Raw genomic sequence first — 16,843 nt, forward strand, 5'->3', positions numbered from 1 at the left:
CGAAGCACTACTGTATCTGAACTGTAACCGCGCGAGGGAGAGCCTGAGATCGCCTGCGTGTTCAAGCGCTTGCTCGGGGATCGTCTATTGCAAGTTAACTTAATTCAGTTGGTTTTTTTTTTTACCATACAAGTTCCTGGGAGAAAGAATAAATCACGAAACCGTTCTGTGAATTTTGTATGTCCGCTTCATGCACCAAGTCCGACGTTGCAATAGCATTCGTATTTAAAAATATAAGTCGCGCTGCATCTTGACCTCAGCGATGCTATCATTGTTTTCAAACAATCCTGAACAAAACACTACGGCGGCTGAAGATTGGACAAGTGTGAGTATAACAATTAATATTAATTAATATTCATAAGTTTAGCCTAAATGAAATTATATTGTAATTTCACGTCTGAATTAATGTTAAATACGTTAAATGCGTGTGGACTCTGGATAAGCACTCCTGTTATGTAATGTTATATAATGTGAATTATTTATAAGTTATTTTAAATACATTGAGCTTCTTTATCCAGTCATCCCAGTTTTAGACTGGCTTTAAACGAATTTTTCTCATATATATACATATATGCATTCAGTCATCCAGCATATGGTCTAATCGAGTCATCAGCGCGTGCATTCAAATGCGAGACAAAGGCTCGCACGGCCAGTGTACGGAGACATTAGTTTATATTTTTAAAAATATCGGATTTTAATTTTCATATTCCTCGATTTCCACGTTTATTTTTCCAGCTTTTGGTGAAGCAATAAATGCAAGAATAAATAAATGAATTTATAAAACTTAACGTAACTAAAAAAAAAGTTTAGATCTTAGCATCATATAGCGCATCTTTGGAATTCGTTGTTTTCCTCCTGGTTTTTATTCGTGGCCCGAAGTGCACAACAGTCATTTTCTGTTTAGTCAGTTGGCCTGTCAAAGACAAACTGTATATATTTAGAAAAGCGTATTTATTTAGAATGGAATACGTTTTCTTCATAGCTGTATTTCCTCCTTTACTTTTTAAAATTTTTTTATTTATTCACCTATGATGAAGACACGTGTTCATAATCAGTGGCGACGGGAGGGAGGGGCTAGCGGGGTCTTAAGACAAGTTCAGATCAATGATTCGCAACGAGACAGGATGCAACTTGATCTGATCATTGATCTGAACTGATCTTTGGTAGTTAGTCCGGGTATAGTCTGAAAAGGCTGAGTCTTGAGGCCACGGCGGAGAATGGGCAGTGAGGGAAAGGTTCAAAGAGGGACAGGGAGTTCGTTCCACCGCTGGGGAGCTAGCGATGATGTGATGAAGTACGTGAGTGATGATGACCGTTGACTTTCGCTGCTTGTTGTCTGATTTGATTAGTTGGTTCGTATCATTGCAAGTGTGGATGCATGTGCGTGATAACGCTAACGATAGTCTAGCAGTTCCCACAAGTGTCGAATCGATTCGGTGAAATATAAAATATAAAGTTTTTTAAGTTTTCCTTGCAAATCACAACAACAGACGGATCGTTCTCATGTGACTGGTGAGTAGCCTACGCCAGTCTTTGTTGATATGCAGGTTTAAGTGCAGGTTTAAATGACTTAATAATGTTTGGGTGTTGACATTCTGATGAAAGTATGCCTGAAAACATTTTTTCTCCTCTTGTCAAAAGGTATATACTCAAGTACGATGGATACAGCTAATTATGGCAGTCCTAAGGTATAATGATAATAATAATTATTATTTTTGTTGTTGTTGTTTTTGTGTTGAATAATATATATATTTTTTAAAACATTGATTTAACACCCATTTGTTGATTTACAGTATTCTGGGTTCAGGCTCCATAATTGTCTATGCAGCCATCCAGAACCTGATAAGGACACCTGAGGTATGTGAAAGAAAGGTGGTTTGTCCTGCCGTGTTTTGCTTTGTCAGAATTACAGCAGTAGGAGTGAGAATCTCTACCTGTGTTACTGACAGAAAAATACAGGCTCAAACTCACCTGTCACCTGCGAGCTATTGAATGCACTTCTTCTTTTTTTTACACACATTATTTTAATTCTCCGTAATCATTTTCTTTTGGAGATGACAATTAACACTGTCAGCGCTGAATTAACATTGGACATTTTACTGTGTATTCACTCCTACTATGCACTACACCACCAGATTTGACTAATTATTTTACCACCTTTGTTCATGAAGTAAGTTCATTAGTGAATACACAGTAAAAATGTGCAGTGTTAATTCAGCTCTGACAGTGTTAATTCAACTCTTAACAGATAACATTTGGTCCCACATTCAAGAGTGGGATACAAATGTTATCTGTTTTGATATTAAAACTGAATGAACACCGTTAGAGTTGAATTAACACTGTTAGAGTTGAATGAACAGTGTTAGGGTTGAGTGAACGCTGTTAGAGATGAATTAGCAGTGTTAGAGTTGAATGAACACTGTTAGAGTTGAATTAGCAGTGTTAGAGTTGAATTAACACTGTTAGAGTTGAATTAACACTGTGGCCGGCAGGGCCTGCAGCTGAGTAGCGGTGCGCTAAAGTCTCTGTCGATCATAAGTGTGCAACTCCACACACACCGGCTGGTCTGGGGATGTTGCTGGCCACGTCTGGCTCTGTCCTCATGGTAATCAGCGCTCTCGTCTTTGTCCCATACGGTACATAAGTAGCTCCAGGTGAGGGCGTTTGCTGAAAGAGCGTGATCTATCCAATGACATCGCGTTCTGAGTTTGTGTTGGAAGGAATGTAAAATGTCGCGCAGGCAACATTTGAACACTTCCTTTTGATTCCCACGGATCTGTCTGTGTTTTACTACAGATACTGTGTGTGTAAAAAAAAAAAAAAAAAATTTTTTAAAAACAACGACCTATGTCAACCAATTACTGTAATATTTTAAGGAAATAAATATTAGGATATTCGACACCCTACAGGATGAGGGAGTGTTACTTTCCTGGATTCAGAGACTATGGCACAACAGTGTTATTGTCCACATATGGTAAAACACACACTTTCCTTTGGCTTTCCTTATGGTGACTTTTTCTGAATGAGTCACGTCTCTGATACACACACAGTGGTGTATGTAACCAAGAAAAAGCTGTATATGAAGTGTATGCAAAGCGTTGGTTGGTGTTGTGGTGTTGGTATTGGTGTCATTGTCATTGGTGTTGGAGTTGGTGCTGTTGTTGGTGGTGGTGTTGTTGTTGGTGTTGGTGTTGTTGTCATTGGTGTTGGAGTTGGTGCTGTTGTTGGTGGTGGTGTTGTTGTTGGTGTTGGTGTTGTTGTCATTGGTGTTGGAGTTGGTGCTGTTGTTGGTGGTGGTGTTGTTGTTGGTGTTGGTGTTGTTGTCATTGGTGTTGGAGTTGGTGGTGTTGTTGTTGGAGTTGTTGGTGTTGGTGGTGTTGGTGTTGTCTGTGTTGGTGTTGTTGTCGGTGTTGTTGGTGGTGTTGGTGTTGTTGGTGGTGTTGGTGTTGGTGTTGGTGTTGTTGGTGGTGTTGGTGTTGGTGTTGATGTTGGTGTTGTTGGTGGTGTTGGTGTTGGTGTTGTCTGTGTTGGTGTTGTTGTCGGTGATGGTGTTGGTGTTGGTGTTGTTGGTGGTGTTGGTGTTGGTGTAAGATTACTTTGGTCTGCATGGTCTGGCTGATCGTTCCGGAACCTTCTGTTCCTCAGGTGCAGCCCCTGTTCCTGCTGAGTGTGACGGACCTGCTGCTCAGCTTCAGCTGGCTGGTCGGAGCAGTGCTCTTCTCCCATGTCTGTGAGGGACATGCCACCTGCTACAACCTGAACACCATCCAACAGGTGAGTCCCCTCTTACCTGTGCAGGTGGGCTCCACAACATGTACAGTACTGTCCGCACACCGTCCAACAGGTGAGTCCCCTCTTACCTGTGCAGGTGGGCTCCACAACATGTTCAGTACTGTCCGCACACCGTCCAACAGGTGAGTCCCCTCTTACCTGTGCAGGTGGGCCCATCGACACACACAGCCAGATCAGTGAACCTTTCTCATGACTGTAGGTGGGATCATATCCTTTAGTCTCAGGTAAAATGTCAGGTGCGTGATCAGGTGTGTGAGTTTAGGGCTTGAAGTCCTACAATCTGCCCCTTTAGATTAGCTCTTTGCATCAAGAGTGGAATGATGTTGCATAGTTGCCTAAATAGGACGTGTTGCTGTGCAGAGCCTTTCCTGTAATTTTGGGAGAGGCTGTGCCTCACGTTCTCGAGGCTTTCTGTCTAGGTCGGTTTGGAAAGCGTCCCGGGTCCAGCCCAGAATTCAGCGCTGCCTGGATCACGCTTCACAGCGCAGTCACATCTGCTTTCGATGACGAGTTATTCAGCAGATTTAGTGAGCCGGTGCAATTCGGCCTCGGGGTAAAAATTTCTGGTTTAATGTGACTTCAATCTCCGAACGGCCATAGTGCTCTCTCTCTCTCTCTCTTTCTCTCTCTTTCTCTCTCTCTCTCTCTCTCTCTCTCTTTCTCTCTTTCTCTCTCTGTGTCTGACTGTAATCTCTGTGTAGCCATGGTTCTCTCTTTGTGTGTGTCTGACTGACTGTAATCTCTGTGTTGCTATGGTACTGTGTCTGTCTGTCTGAAGGTTTCTAAACAAAGCTGCCGGACGTTGCTGTCTGTGAACGTATCTGTCTTTTGGCTGCCTTGTTAAGTTTGTAAACTTTCTGAAATGTAACGCAAAAATACTAGCAGACTGATTTTTTGACTTGATCAGAAGATTTCTATCTCCCTGATGTTACTACCTGATTAGGGCACATGGGGGCTCATGAGGTTGACTCCCCCGCCCCCCCATCCCCCCCAATGATGAGTAGGGAGAGAGTGGATTTTGGACAGCAGCTCTTCAGCTTGAAGCCAAATTGGTAGCAGTCACCCACTGTACTGCGGGACATGCGAACGAGGGGATAATGGGGGGGAGGAAACATTTTGGAGATATAAACTACGCAAATCAGCATGGATAAGAGCATCTGCTAAACTGCGGTCCGTACTCATCATGTGGTGTTTTCGTAGAACGGGCGTGTTTATTAGTGGTGTGTTTATTAGTGCTGACATCACCGAGCACATGCTCCTTCTGAAGTCAGCCAAGAAGGACATGCGTCGTCATGGTGATGACTGACACGTCCACAGGGGGAATGCCGGTGATTCCAGTCTCACCTGTTTGGCCAGCGCACCCGCGTGTCTCACAGGAAACATGTGGCCCTGCAACTCCGAGGCAGCCCTGCTGGAGGTCCCTGTGCTGTACCGGTGCCTGCGAGGGACAAAAATCACAGAGACTGTATTTTCAGTGATGCCGTGTTTCCTTCCAAGCCCTCTCAGTGAAGTTTTTTAAGTATTCCCTTTGGGGGGTATAGTCACCTGGGAGTGGAACCTGCAACCTGTAGGGTAGAAGCCCAGGTTTCCAGGTGAGCTGCTGTGATACGCTGCTGGTATGCGGCATGTCCGGTCGAGTCCTCGCCTGCCGCTGCAGTCTTCTCTCAGGCGTGCGATAGATCCGAGAGCGCTACCCGTCGTGGCCTCTCCTGTAACCTGTGCTCCCGTTTGCCCTCGCTCACCTCGTGTGCGCTCGAGTGGCTTTCTGGTTTCGCCGGGGCCGATGGACCGAAAGCAGCGTCTGCGTGCGCACTCAAATCTGAACCCACCGGAGCGTGAGCAACGAGAAACGTCCCACAGCCAGCGCCTGAACCCACGCAGAAACCGAGAGTGACGCGCGTGTGTGCGCGTGTGTGTGTGTGGTGTGTGTGCGTGTGCGTCTGCATGTGCGCGTGTGTGTGGTGCAGTTCTCCAAACCTTTATTCGGAGTTGTGTGTAACCTGCTGTTTTTTTTTTTAGCAAAGGTGAGGAATGATCACCTGCAGCCCGGCTTTTGAGACCTGGACATAGTGCTTTGGTTCAAGTTGTACAGAGCGTTCATGGTCACAGAAGACGGACGCAGAAAAGCACATTTCGTCAGAAGTGGCAGAATGTGAAAGTGTACTGCAGGTCATGCAGAAGTACAGAAATATAAGGCATTGCTGTTTCACCAGCCGCCTGCCACACACCGAATTATCAGCGATATGGAATTCATGGATTAGATTGCGGAACGTTTCGTAATTTTCCGGCTGGCCCGCGGCCGTCTGTCGGCTGAGGTCTCGGCCTCCAGGCGTGACCAGAACAATGGAGAGGGAACCCTGAAAAAAGTCGCGCAGAGTGTGGCAGCGATGCTGAAGAACACTCCGGAAGAACTGGAAAGAAAGGGAGACACCCTCTGAATAAAGCCAAAAAATACACTGGTGGAGGGGGGTGGGGGGTGGGGGGATGTCGTCATCTCGCAAAACGGTTAGAGGAGGCTGTCCATGCCTGGTCTGGCAGGAGGTCACAGGTCCCCCCCAGGGCCTGTGCGGTTTCCCCTACAGCGCCCCCTGCTGGTCTGGATGGCTGGCCTCGGGGGCAGGATGTCCTGTTCCAGAAAATCCACCTTGGAGGGCTGGTGGCTCCAGAGGAAAAGGGCGAGGCCTGGCACCAAACCTTCGAGGCCGACTTCCCTTCCCCCGAGTCACGAAAACCTGCGTTCGTTTGCGTTCCCGTTTGCGGCCGCGATTCAGTGAAAGACCTGCGGGGAGAAGAGCCCAGTACTGGCTTTCAGTGGCCACTCTCAGCCCAGAATAACGTTTTTACACAATAACCCTTTATACAGCGGGGTGTACGCGGAACAAGCTCAGGTTCGGCACCTCAATGGTAGTGTCTTGCCTGGGAGTCAAACCTGCAGCCTTTAGGTTAGCCCGTGGTGTGGCAGTGTAGTGTAATGGGTACGGCGTTCGTAACCCGAAAGGTCACAAGTTCGATTACCCTTGAGCAAGGAACTTAACCTGCATTGCTTCAGTACATCCAGCTGTGTAAATGGATACAATGTAAATGTTATCTAAAAAAATAAATAAATAAATAAAAAAGTAGTGTAAGTCACGCTGGATTAGAGCATCTCTTAAATGCCTGTAATGTAGGTTAAAAGTCGTGTTTTCTTTATATGCTAGTGCACTGCCACGCTCCACTGCTTGCTGGTATTTTACCAGCAAACGCCATTTTGGAATGACTCAGGGTTTTAGCCGTCCACACCCTCCAGTCCCTGCAGAAATAGACACACACACGTTTGCTCAAGCTGTGGCTTTCAGGCGCCACTGTGTTGGTGCCATTTCACGTCGCAACAAAGGAGTTACGATAGCCTGGACATTTGTGCTGACGGCTCATTACATTACATTACATTACATTCATTTGGCAGACGCTTTTATCCAAAGCGACGTACAAAAAGTGCATTTTCATGATCGTAGACAACTGCTAAACATAGGTTCAGTAAGGTACAATTACTTATTTTGTACAGCTATTTCTAGCCGAGAACAATGAACACTATCCTGGTCTAACATCTGCAAAGCCAAACTAGGCAGAAGAATAAGCTACAGTATTAGGACAAATACAATTTACCAAGACGTGCAGGGATGGGGCAACATGTAACAAGTGACAGGAAAAAGGGTTTTTTTTTTTTTTTTTTTTTTTTTTAATATACAGCATGGTGGTGGTTATTCTAGGTATAGTCTGAAGAGATGAGTCTTCAGGCCGCGGCGGAAGATGGATAGTGAGGGGGAGGTTCGGAGAGGGACGGGGAGTTCGTGTGGCATGTGTGCTTTTCAGGTTGCCTGTGTCAAGTCAGTCTACGTTGTGTACACTCTAAACACTTCCACAACGTTGTGGGAAATGTTTGTCAGCTTGGCAGTTCATACTGGTTCGAAACACGTGTGCTAATGGCAATTTTCCTGGTGCCTGTAATTCTTGCCAAAAACATATGTGGACGTGTTTACCTCTCAGTTAGGAGAGCACCCTTGTGTACTGACTTCAACCCAACCTCAGCACTCAGAGACACCTGTCACTCAGGATCTTTAGTGACACCTGTCAGTCAGGATATTAGATGTGCCGATTAGAGGTGAGCTGTGAGTGTCGATCGGCAGCAAAAAAAACGTCTCTAATCGCTGGAAGGTTAGAGGAGGTTTGAGATACCTGCTGCTAGGTGTTGGTATAGGTGTGCGAACACAAAAGACGGACCAGCAGAATTAAGTCTTCCCACAGTGCACTGTTGAAAGTCCTGTTTGCTGCAGCATGGCAGCTGTGTCTCTCCATTCTTGTGTGAAAGTCTCCCCGCGCTGGTACGCTCCCGTTGATGAGCTGAGTTGATCATCTTGTTCAGTCCACTGTCTTTGCTCACAGCTCACCTACCTTTATCTCTCCCCCCCCCCAGATATTCTACTTGTCCTCGTTCTTCTACACGCTGAACTACATCTGGGTTCTCTACACGGGCCTGAAGGAGAAGTACCACGGTCATCAGGGTGGCTACAACACTCAGGTAGGCCTCTGTTTTTATTAAAACACTGTAGCATACTCCTCTTTAAATCCTGCTGCCTAACATGGTTCACTTCTGCTGGTTAACACGGTCGAATCCTGGTCGGTTTCAGATTCCCAGGAGGGCGAGTTCGTTCAGAAGCGTCGTAGCCGTCCTGTCATGGTGAGCATCATGGTCGTCCATGGCAACCCTTGTGTTGATTCACGTGCTGTGATGCCCACACTCCTTCCACACAAGCCAAATTATTATACGACAAACTACTGTGTTTATTTAGGTTTTGTGTCACAATATAGCTTGAATATCAATGGCATTTTGTAAAGCATCAAACAAATGAATGTATGAAAGAACAAGTTGTTAATGGCAGAGCTGATTGACCAAATGATAACAAAGACTTGAATATATGATCTCTCTGCTTTGGACCTGGATTAATAATTTTAAATATTATATATGTTTAAAAAGTAATGCTGATATAATTGTAAAATTCTACCGCAAAAAATGCCTGAGAATTTTCAGTGAAACATGTTAACAAAATATAGAATCATAGGAAATGTTGTTCTGAATACTTCAAAAGAATGTTTCTTTTTTTAATGTCAGTAATCTGCAGGAATTTTACTGGTGTCTAAAGGGTTAAAGTGTTTCAGACACGGTATCTGAGCCCTGTCTGTTCGGCGTTGCTCCTTAATGAGAATCTCGGTGCACTCATTTCCCGTTCTGTCTGACCTTTGTGACCTCTGTCTTCCATGTGACCTCTGTGACCCCCCCCCCTTCCCCCACAGTCTGCTACCAGTGATGCTGATGGTGCCGGTGTTTGCCGTGGTGAACTTGGAGCACTGCTACACCAATTTCAGCCGGCCCTACAAGTACGTCCGTCCCCGACGTCCCTCTGTGTCTGTTTCTGTCGGTCCCGTGTGAACACAGGCCGCTGCGTGCCGTTAAAGCACTCCACACAGCAACACAGCTGTCACTGTACCATCAAATGTGCCGCACCGAATCCTGCAGGACAATGCGGACCCTGTCATGCCTCGCCAAGGCCCATACGCTCCGCCTTCTACATGCTAGGGGACTGACGCTCTCCGTGGTCTTTGGGAATGCGTTTCAAATCGACAGTCATTTAATTTTAAACTCCCAGGACCCAAGTGAACCCCATGCAAATCAGCCATTACTGCGGCCGAGAAATGATTGGGGATTTCCTCTGCTGCAGCACGAACTGTCTGTATGAAAATTTGGGGGAGGAACATCCCAACCCCCCCGCCCCTCCGCCCCGCCTCCAGTGACATGTCTTTTTAACTCACTGAGAGTGGGCGGGACTACGTGCGTGAAGCGTTCGGACGAATCACCACGCGGGGTTTTCTGATCTGTTTGAGCGGTGTGTTCTGATTGGTCCTTTTCTCCCCCGGCCGTCCCGCCTGCGCAGGTGTCTCCTGATGCACACCGGCCCGCTGTACCCCTCCCCTGGCAACCGGACGGTCAGTGGCGCCTGCTACGGCATCTACGTCTACGGCACCGCCATCTTCCTCTCCGCGTTCCTCCTCACCTTCCTGGGCATCGTGGTGAGTGCCGCGGCGGTCAGGGAGCCGGGCTTGCGGGCTCTGGGGCTGCGGGTTCAGGTCCCAGCTGAGGCACAGCCGTTGTACCCGTGAGCAAAGTTTCGGAAGCTTCGTTGATTTTTATGACTACCCAGCCGTGTGATAGCATAATAAATCAGTTTGGAAGCTGTGTAAATCACTCCGCTAAGTGTTGCTGTAAATGAAGAACTAAACATTGGCCTTTTTTTTAAAAAAGCCCCTGGGTGTTCCCGGCACTGGGCGTGGCTAACCTCTCGGTGTGCGGCGTGCGTGTGCTCCGTTCCCAGGTGCTCATGGGAAAGGCGCGGGCCCTGTACAAGCGCTGTGCCACCTCCAACGGGTTCCTGGGCGAGCGGCAGTGGGAGGTGCTGCGGTTCCTGGAGAGGCGCATGCTGCTGTACCCCTCCGCCTTCTTCTTCTGCTGGGGCCCAGGTACTGCCCCTAGCCCCATCCCCGTACCCCCTAACCCCGCCCCTCATACCCCCACCCCTTAACCCCACCCTCATACCCTCAACCCTTTACCCCCATGCCCCCACCCCCTGGAGTTCAAGGGCCTTGCCGTAGAGAGTGTTTCCTTAGTTCTCCTCACATGTGGCCGGGGAATGTTTCTGATTTCTGTGACAGGAAGCAGAAAGGCCAGAGGCTCTCCCGCACGCTCGGCCTCCCGCCCCTGCTTCCACACTTCCTGTTTTGGATTGTCCGCCACTTGAGAATGACTCTGCCTCGTTCCCCTTTCTCTCAGCCATCATCCTCGCCATCATCATCCTCAGTGACCGAGACGCAGTGCAAGGAGCCCTGGGCTACGCGCTCTACATATTACAGGTGCGTGCGTGTGTGTGCGTGCGTGCGTGCGTGCGTGCTTGTGCGTGCGTGTGCGTGCGCATTCGCGTGGTATTTGTCTATGTGGTGTGCGTGTGGTATTTGTGTGTGTGTGTGGTGTGCGTGTGGTATTTGTGTGTGTGTGAGTGGTGTGCGTGTGGTATTTGTGTGTGTGTGTGTGTGTGTGTGTGTGTGTGGTATTTGTGTGCATGTGATTGGCCGCTGTGTTGCTTGGTCTCTGAGTGGCCGCTGTGTTGCTGGGTCTCTGAGTGGCCGCTGTGTTGCTGGGTCTCTGATTGGCCGCTGTGCCCCTGCCCTGCCCCTCCCCCAGGCGCTCACCTCGGGCTCGCAGGGCCTGCTGAACTGCCTGGTGTACGGCTGGACGCAGCGGCGCTTCCGGCGGCTCCGGCGGCCGAGCAGCGGCGACGTGCGGCACGCCGACACGCAGACGCCGCTGCTGCGCGCGCAGAAGAGCGCCTACTCCACCCTGCGCTCCTAGGGAGCGGTCGCTAGGGCGACGCCACGCCAACTCCACGGCGACGCCACGGCAACACGCAGCATCCCCCCCCCCCCCCCCCCCCCCCTTCCCCTCCCAAAGGACTCTGGGAGCGACTGACCACTCGCTAGGTTGCCACAGGTCTGAGAGGGCGGAGCCTCTTCTTAAAGGGGCGGAGCCTCTTCTTAAAGGGGCGGCACCGCCTAGGCGCCGGCTGCGGCGCTAGGGAAACTGCTACATCACCGTGGCGACCGCCGGCGGGAGCCGAGCCAGACTGCGGGGGAATCACAGAGAAAGGGAAAAAAAAAGAGAATCACCGCGCAAACAGGATATGAGAGTGCACCTGGCAACCCGTGCCAAACCTTCGTTATTGCGGTGCCTGCCTCTGAGGGCTTTAGTCTCATAGTCATCGTAAGACCGAGAAGCTGTATGATTACTTTTTATTTTATTTTATTTAGACGTTTATAATCGAGGATGCATATGAACAGTGTCTTGTTACATGGGGGGGGGGGGGGGGGGGGGAGAGGAAGCTGGTCCATTCCTGCGTAGTTTTTATTTTTATTTTTATTTTTTTTTAAATAGACGGTTCTTTTGAAGAGTGGGATTCAGTTTTCCCCCTCTGTGATTGCAAGGGACTTTTTACTGATTGTTTCTGGACATCCCTTAGATGTGTCAACACGCCTGTGTGTTGACACAAAAGAGGAACCACAGCCCACGTTATTTCTAATATTGCGCAGGCCTTGCCGGCTACCGCTAGCATTGCTAGCCTTGCTAGCCTGAGCAGCACAAGACTTTGCCTTGCTAGCTACCACTAGCGTACGCCCGCGCACGCTGCTATGCGCTCGAGTGCGTGCTTTCAGAGTCCGTGACCCTTTAAAATTTGGGCCTCGGTCACAGCAGGACGGAGGAGGGAACTGGGTCGTCCCGCCTCGTTGTGGTAGAGCAATTTGGGAAGGGATGCAAGCTTTTTTGTTTGCCCCCAGACCGTGGTCGCTAACCCAGTTTAGCACAAGCTGCCACTTTGACCCGTTTTCAGAAAACTGACCTGTATCGTTGCCATACAAAAAAAAAAAAAAATTCATAAATAAACTGAATGTCTTTGATTCGTGTTTCCAAATGTGTGCTGAATATGACTGTGGACAGACCGCTATTGTCCTAGTTCAGTCACAGTGATGTGCTTGATTTAACATTGTTTGTGTTTGTCCTTCCATCTGACTGTTATGTAGAGACTGCATGAACTGCACTCTCAAGTTGTTACTTGCCATTTTGTTTTTAATTTAATTACTTTATTTGACGAGACAATGAATGAATTGAATCTTTTGCAGCAGCAGCCATCTCACAAATATGATACAGTGGTGGCACATTTATTGACGTTTTTAAACCACCAAAATAAAATTTTGTCATTGCTTTTCTAAGAATGAAATGTCCTTTTTTGACTGATAATGAGTGTTTTGAAAGTGCATTGTGACATGAAGCCGATGTCCTTGTCCACAGCAGTTTACACAGAACAAAATTTTTACATACAATCCAGTGATACAGCTGGATATTCACTGAAGTAGTTCTGGTTGAGTACCTTGCTCAAGGACACAACAGCAGTGGCCCTAACTGGGAGTCGAACCAGCAACCTCTGACACTCGAGCCCAGTTCCCAAATATTAAATTAGACCTTCCAGTGCATTCTATATTTTTATTAACAACAAATTAATTTCACGTATTGTTCTTGGAATACGAGGCTAGGGCTCCATTTGAACGTTGTATTGTGCTTTTGGGTAGGTCATTAAATACTACATTAAATATAATCTCCATTTTTAATCCCGCTCTCGCACATTTATCTCACGGCAAACGTAATGGTGATTCCATTCGAGCCAATGAACTCGACTGGAGACGCGGCTGCGATCTCTCGCATTTGGTATGCCGCAGCTGATGAAATCAAACGCTGACAGACGCGTGAGAATACTGTATCTCTATCTTTGAACGTGACACACTTTCATTTTCCAATTCCATGCACAATGGGCCTGCGTTTGCAGAATCTCACCCAGCGATCCTAAAGGCGATAACATTCAGCGACTACACCTCCATTCCTCTCGGCAACAGGGGAGAGGATGAAAGGGAGAACCGCGATTGCCTCACCTGACTGCTGATGAGACGGAGGGTCAACGAGGTCACATCCTGCTTAGTCTGAGTCTGGCCACAGATTAGCCACACCAAGCGTCATGGAGCCACTTCAGAAACATGTCCCAGCAACACCCATCAGGGTGACAGCACAGTCGCCAGTGCTCGTATGAAATTAGTTTGTGATTAGTAATTAGTCTCTTAGTTTGAAGACTAGGTTCTTTTGAAATTTTTTTTGTTTGTTTGTTTTTCAATTATAACCCAAGTGTTCTGGAGCTTCGCTCCCAATTACCAGCAGTGATTGTTACATCGGCATTAGAACGTTCACTTGAGGACTCTCCTGGGGGGGGGGGGTGAAGTCATATTTTGGGGAACATTTTGCACGAGGTTATGAAAATAGCATCTGTGTACTTTCCAGTCGTTCACGATCGGTCTTCCACCGCGCAGCTCGGGTTGATTGAGTTGGGAGGTGGTAGTGCGGTCTGTCTCATGACTCTATTGTAATGTCTATCGGAAAGACCATTACAAGCCATAGCTTTATGACAGTGATGTAATGCTAGTGCGCCACCCGCTGGCTACTGTTCCTGCTATGCAGGAAGTCTTATTATCATCCATGCTGCTACGTGTGCACTGGTAACCTGCAAGGCGTTCGTTTCTGACGTTATACACATCAGAGAAATCACGCCTGCGGTTATGGGACTTGGCCTCTGGAGCTTAGCCACTGCCGTTGTACCCTTGAGCAAAAAGTGCTCAGCCTGGTATCCCATGCCAGCACCTCGCCCAGACTCACAGGCAACAGGGAACGTGCTCCATCGCTTCTGTGTCTCATCCACTAAGTTCCCTCATCTGACATACGACCCAGTGTAGGGGTTGCTGATGCCGAAGCCAGAAGCCGAGGTTGGATTAGTGTCTAAGGTGAGCTGATTCATTTTCTCCTGGATTCCACTGTAGGCCCCCACATTACCTTATAATTGCACCCCTCCCCAACCCCCCCCCCCCCCCCCCCCCGGTGTCCGCTACGGCAAAGCCGCGAGTCAGCATCTCCTTTCACCTCCGCTCAGCTTCGAGCCGCTTCACGCCAGCGCAGTCGCGCGGCCATCACAGGACACGCGATGACCTTTCCGCCTTTTTCCTCCTCGTTTTTTTTTTTATTCGCTCTCAGACCATCCCTCCATCCGTCCTCGGGTGGAACACGGGTGTCGGCTGCACCGAAGCTCGGATATCCAAAGTTTCCCTTTCCCGACATCACGACGAACTGGATCCTGTTTCGCCACGACTGCACTCCACTGCCTCTGGCTTTTTTTTTTGGCACGGTCGTCCACACGGGCTAGTCGGCTTCACCAGGGCCAGAATCCCCCCAGGCTGGCTTCAGTGTGCTCCCTGCGCTCAGGTTCACCTCGCCCGTTAGTCCCCAGCACTGCTCCGCTTGGCCTCAGTGGCGTCAGGCTCCTCATCGTCCCCGAGGTCGTGCTCAATGTCTGCCGGGAGGACACAGCAGTACAGGAAGGTCATCAGTCGCAAGAAGGTGTGGCCTTCCCTCTCCCTCCTCCTCCTCCTCCTCCTCCTCTCTATCATCTTCCTCTCCTCTCTCTTGCCACAGGTCTTTTCGCCACCCGGTGTCTGTGGTAGCTCTGGGTCACTCTGTGTTTGGCCCATTCCCTGTACGGGTTTATTAAACAATAAGTATGTGATCGATTTAAGACTCTGTCGATTTAGTTCAGTTAAGATGTGATGGTGGAAAGCGATAGCAGTCAGTGGAACGAGATAACTGAACAAAATTATTGCTGTAACCCGAATAAACCTAGAAAATCAACAGTGCCGTAATAAGTTGCTTTTTTTTACATTGATTGTGACATCACAAAAAGCGCCTGTGACGCCCATGTTTGAGAACAGTAACCTATGATGCTACTCCGCCCTCTCCTGGTCACTGTTGCTAACTGCCGTAAATATTGAACAATAATATCGAACGGGCAATTGAGGTCAAAGGCAAAATTTCGTGAAAGTGAGCAGTTAATTTTTCCAGTTGGCATGTTTTCCTTCTTTGTCCCCACATTACAAATAAGCCAAAATATGACAAGTTACATATAGCTTACATAAATATAATTATGAACGAAACAGAACTACGTAATTTGGTTTTATATTAGCTATGTATTTCGCATAGTTACATGTTTGCATGTAAATGAAAACGTCGGCTTATGAATAGAGGTGCATATCCACTCAGTTTTCGCAAAAAAAAAAAAAAAAAATTCCACAACCATCGATATGAGCACAAAACAGACGGAGCGGAAGGCAGGTTTCCCACGTGAAAAAGGCATGAAGTCGTCTCTGATCACATGACCAGAGTCGCTCGGGTCGCATCAGTGCACTTTCTGCTTTAAAAGTGGGGCGAAGGTGACAGTTCAGTGAGTAAGATTCCTAAAATTTGGAAGTAAAGCGTTTGATGTAATGCCATCCCATCTTACCATGGGTAGGACACCTAGCTAGAGAAGTTACGCTAACAGCTGACTATACTGTCCCGAAGAGACGCTAACCAGAGGTAAAATGACTGCAGCCGACTCACTGGCTGGCAAGCCAAACTAACTAGCAATGACAGCTAACTTTTAATTCTCCAGAACATTCATAAGTCCAGCGATTTACTGGAGCCTACTTATGCAGTTGGACAATGGCTTGAAGAAAACTTGTGTTGACAACGCAATGCGATCCTGGTCGACGCTCTTAAATATGTGTAGTGTTTCTTTGGATGTTTGTTAAGTTATAGCGTTGCAGTGTATTATATCACAGTTTTGTCAAGTACCCTTGATTATGAAAAACGTGCACGCTGTGTGTGTATAAATGACATGTTTAGTTTAGTTTCTGCGTATTCATTGAGTCAAGCGTTACATTTGCAGCCTATTCAACATGTTGTATTGGTCTGGCACTGTTACAGGCGTTCCTATGTGTGTCAAGGATTATATATTTGCCATCGCTGGGATAACTTGAATTATTTAATTTATTTAATATCTTAGGGTGCGTCACTATGGCCTTCGCTACCCGGCTTTTGTTCCTCTCGCGCTCTCTGGGGTCGCGCGCGCACCAAGCACCCTGGCGACTGGTTCCGAGATGCGGCTTGAGCGCCGAACCCGCGGCCAGGCGCTACAAAGCCGTCATTTTCGACATGGGGGGTGTGCTGCTGCCGTCTCCCTACCACAAGGCAACTGGTAAGGGTGCCATCCCGCTCCTGGGATTAATTTGGACCTCTGCGCTACCTCTTTTCTGCATCCACTCCATTGCCAGGTCCTGCGAATTTATCTTTCCTCTGCTGCATTGTTATTGTTGAATTTTGTTGATTTTTTCCCCCCACACACCTTTTAGAATGGGAAGAGCAGAACGGTATTCCGAAGTGCACGATTGGCCAGGCCATCAGAGCGGGCGGCGAAGGAAACGCCTGGAAGAAGTTCATGCGCGGAGAGCTGGGCGCAGAAGAGTTTGTGGACGCGTTCGGCAAGGAGTGCTCACAAATAGTGAGTAG

General features: G+C 47.9%; 2 protein-coding genes across 6 annotated transcripts in view; both read left to right on the top strand.

Annotated features, from left to right (window-relative positions):
* Positions 1-11,296, top strand: tmem116 (transmembrane protein 116). Of its 4 annotated transcripts, none has more exons than XM_035378969.1 (11): positions 1-325; positions 1,642-1,688; positions 1,794-1,857; positions 3,646-3,774; positions 8,243-8,347; positions 8,457-8,506; positions 9,121-9,204; positions 9,759-9,894; positions 10,197-10,341; positions 10,652-10,731; positions 11,060-11,296. In XM_035378969.1, the coding sequence occupies exons 1-11, from the start codon at positions 263-265 to the stop codon at positions 11,225-11,227; spliced, it is 1,071 nt and encodes a 356-aa protein (XP_035234860.1). In that variant the 5' UTR covers positions 1-262; the 3' UTR covers positions 11,228-11,296. The 4 variants fall into 4 exon arrangements, with proteins under 4 accessions (XP_035234860.1, XP_035234861.1, XP_035234859.1 ...); XM_035378970.1 differs by lacking the exon at positions 1-325 and adding an exon at positions 1,108-1,512; XM_035378968.1 differs by lacking the exon at positions 1-325 and adding an exon at positions 1,108-1,298.
* A 4,360-nt stretch (positions 11,297-15,656) lies between these two features.
* The window catches only part of LOC118206354 (acyl-CoA dehydrogenase family member 10-like), a 13,925-nt gene continuing 12,738 nt past the window's right edge, over positions 15,657-16,843 (top strand). The window contains exons 1-3 of one of the 2 annotated variants that reach the window (XM_035378965.1): positions 15,657-15,871; positions 16,341-16,532; positions 16,687-16,835. In XM_035378965.1, coding sequence (XP_035234856.1) covers positions 16,352-16,532; positions 16,687-16,835 — 330 coding nt within the window. In that variant the 5' untranslated portion in view covers positions 15,657-15,871; positions 16,341-16,351. The remainder of the gene's footprint in view (positions 15,872-16,340; positions 16,533-16,686; positions 16,836-16,843) is intronic. The other variant, XM_035378966.1, reaches the window with a different exon arrangement.

The sequence above is a fragment of the Anguilla anguilla genome, chromosome 10 (genome assembly GCF_013347855.1).
Source record: "Anguilla anguilla isolate fAngAng1 chromosome 10, fAngAng1.pri, whole genome shotgun sequence".
NCBI classification, from domain to species: domain Eukaryota; kingdom Metazoa; phylum Chordata; class Actinopteri; order Anguilliformes; family Anguillidae; genus Anguilla; species Anguilla anguilla.

What these genes read in the sequence shown, in the direction of transcription:
- tmem116 (XM_035378968.1), top strand. Translation starts at nt 1,218, where the DNA reads ATGGGCAGTGAGGGAAAGGTTCAAAGAGGGACAGGGAGTTCGTTCCAC. An exon ending in CTAATTATGGCAGTCCTAAG is followed by an intron (nt 1,689 to 1,793) that starts GTATAATGATAA and finishes GTTGATTTACAG; the next exon opens with TATTCTGGGTTCAGGCTCCA. An exon ending in ACCTGATAAGGACACCTGAG is followed by an intron (nt 1,858 to 3,645) that starts GTATGTGAAAGA and finishes TCTGTTCCTCAG; the next exon opens with GTGCAGCCCCTGTTCCTGCT.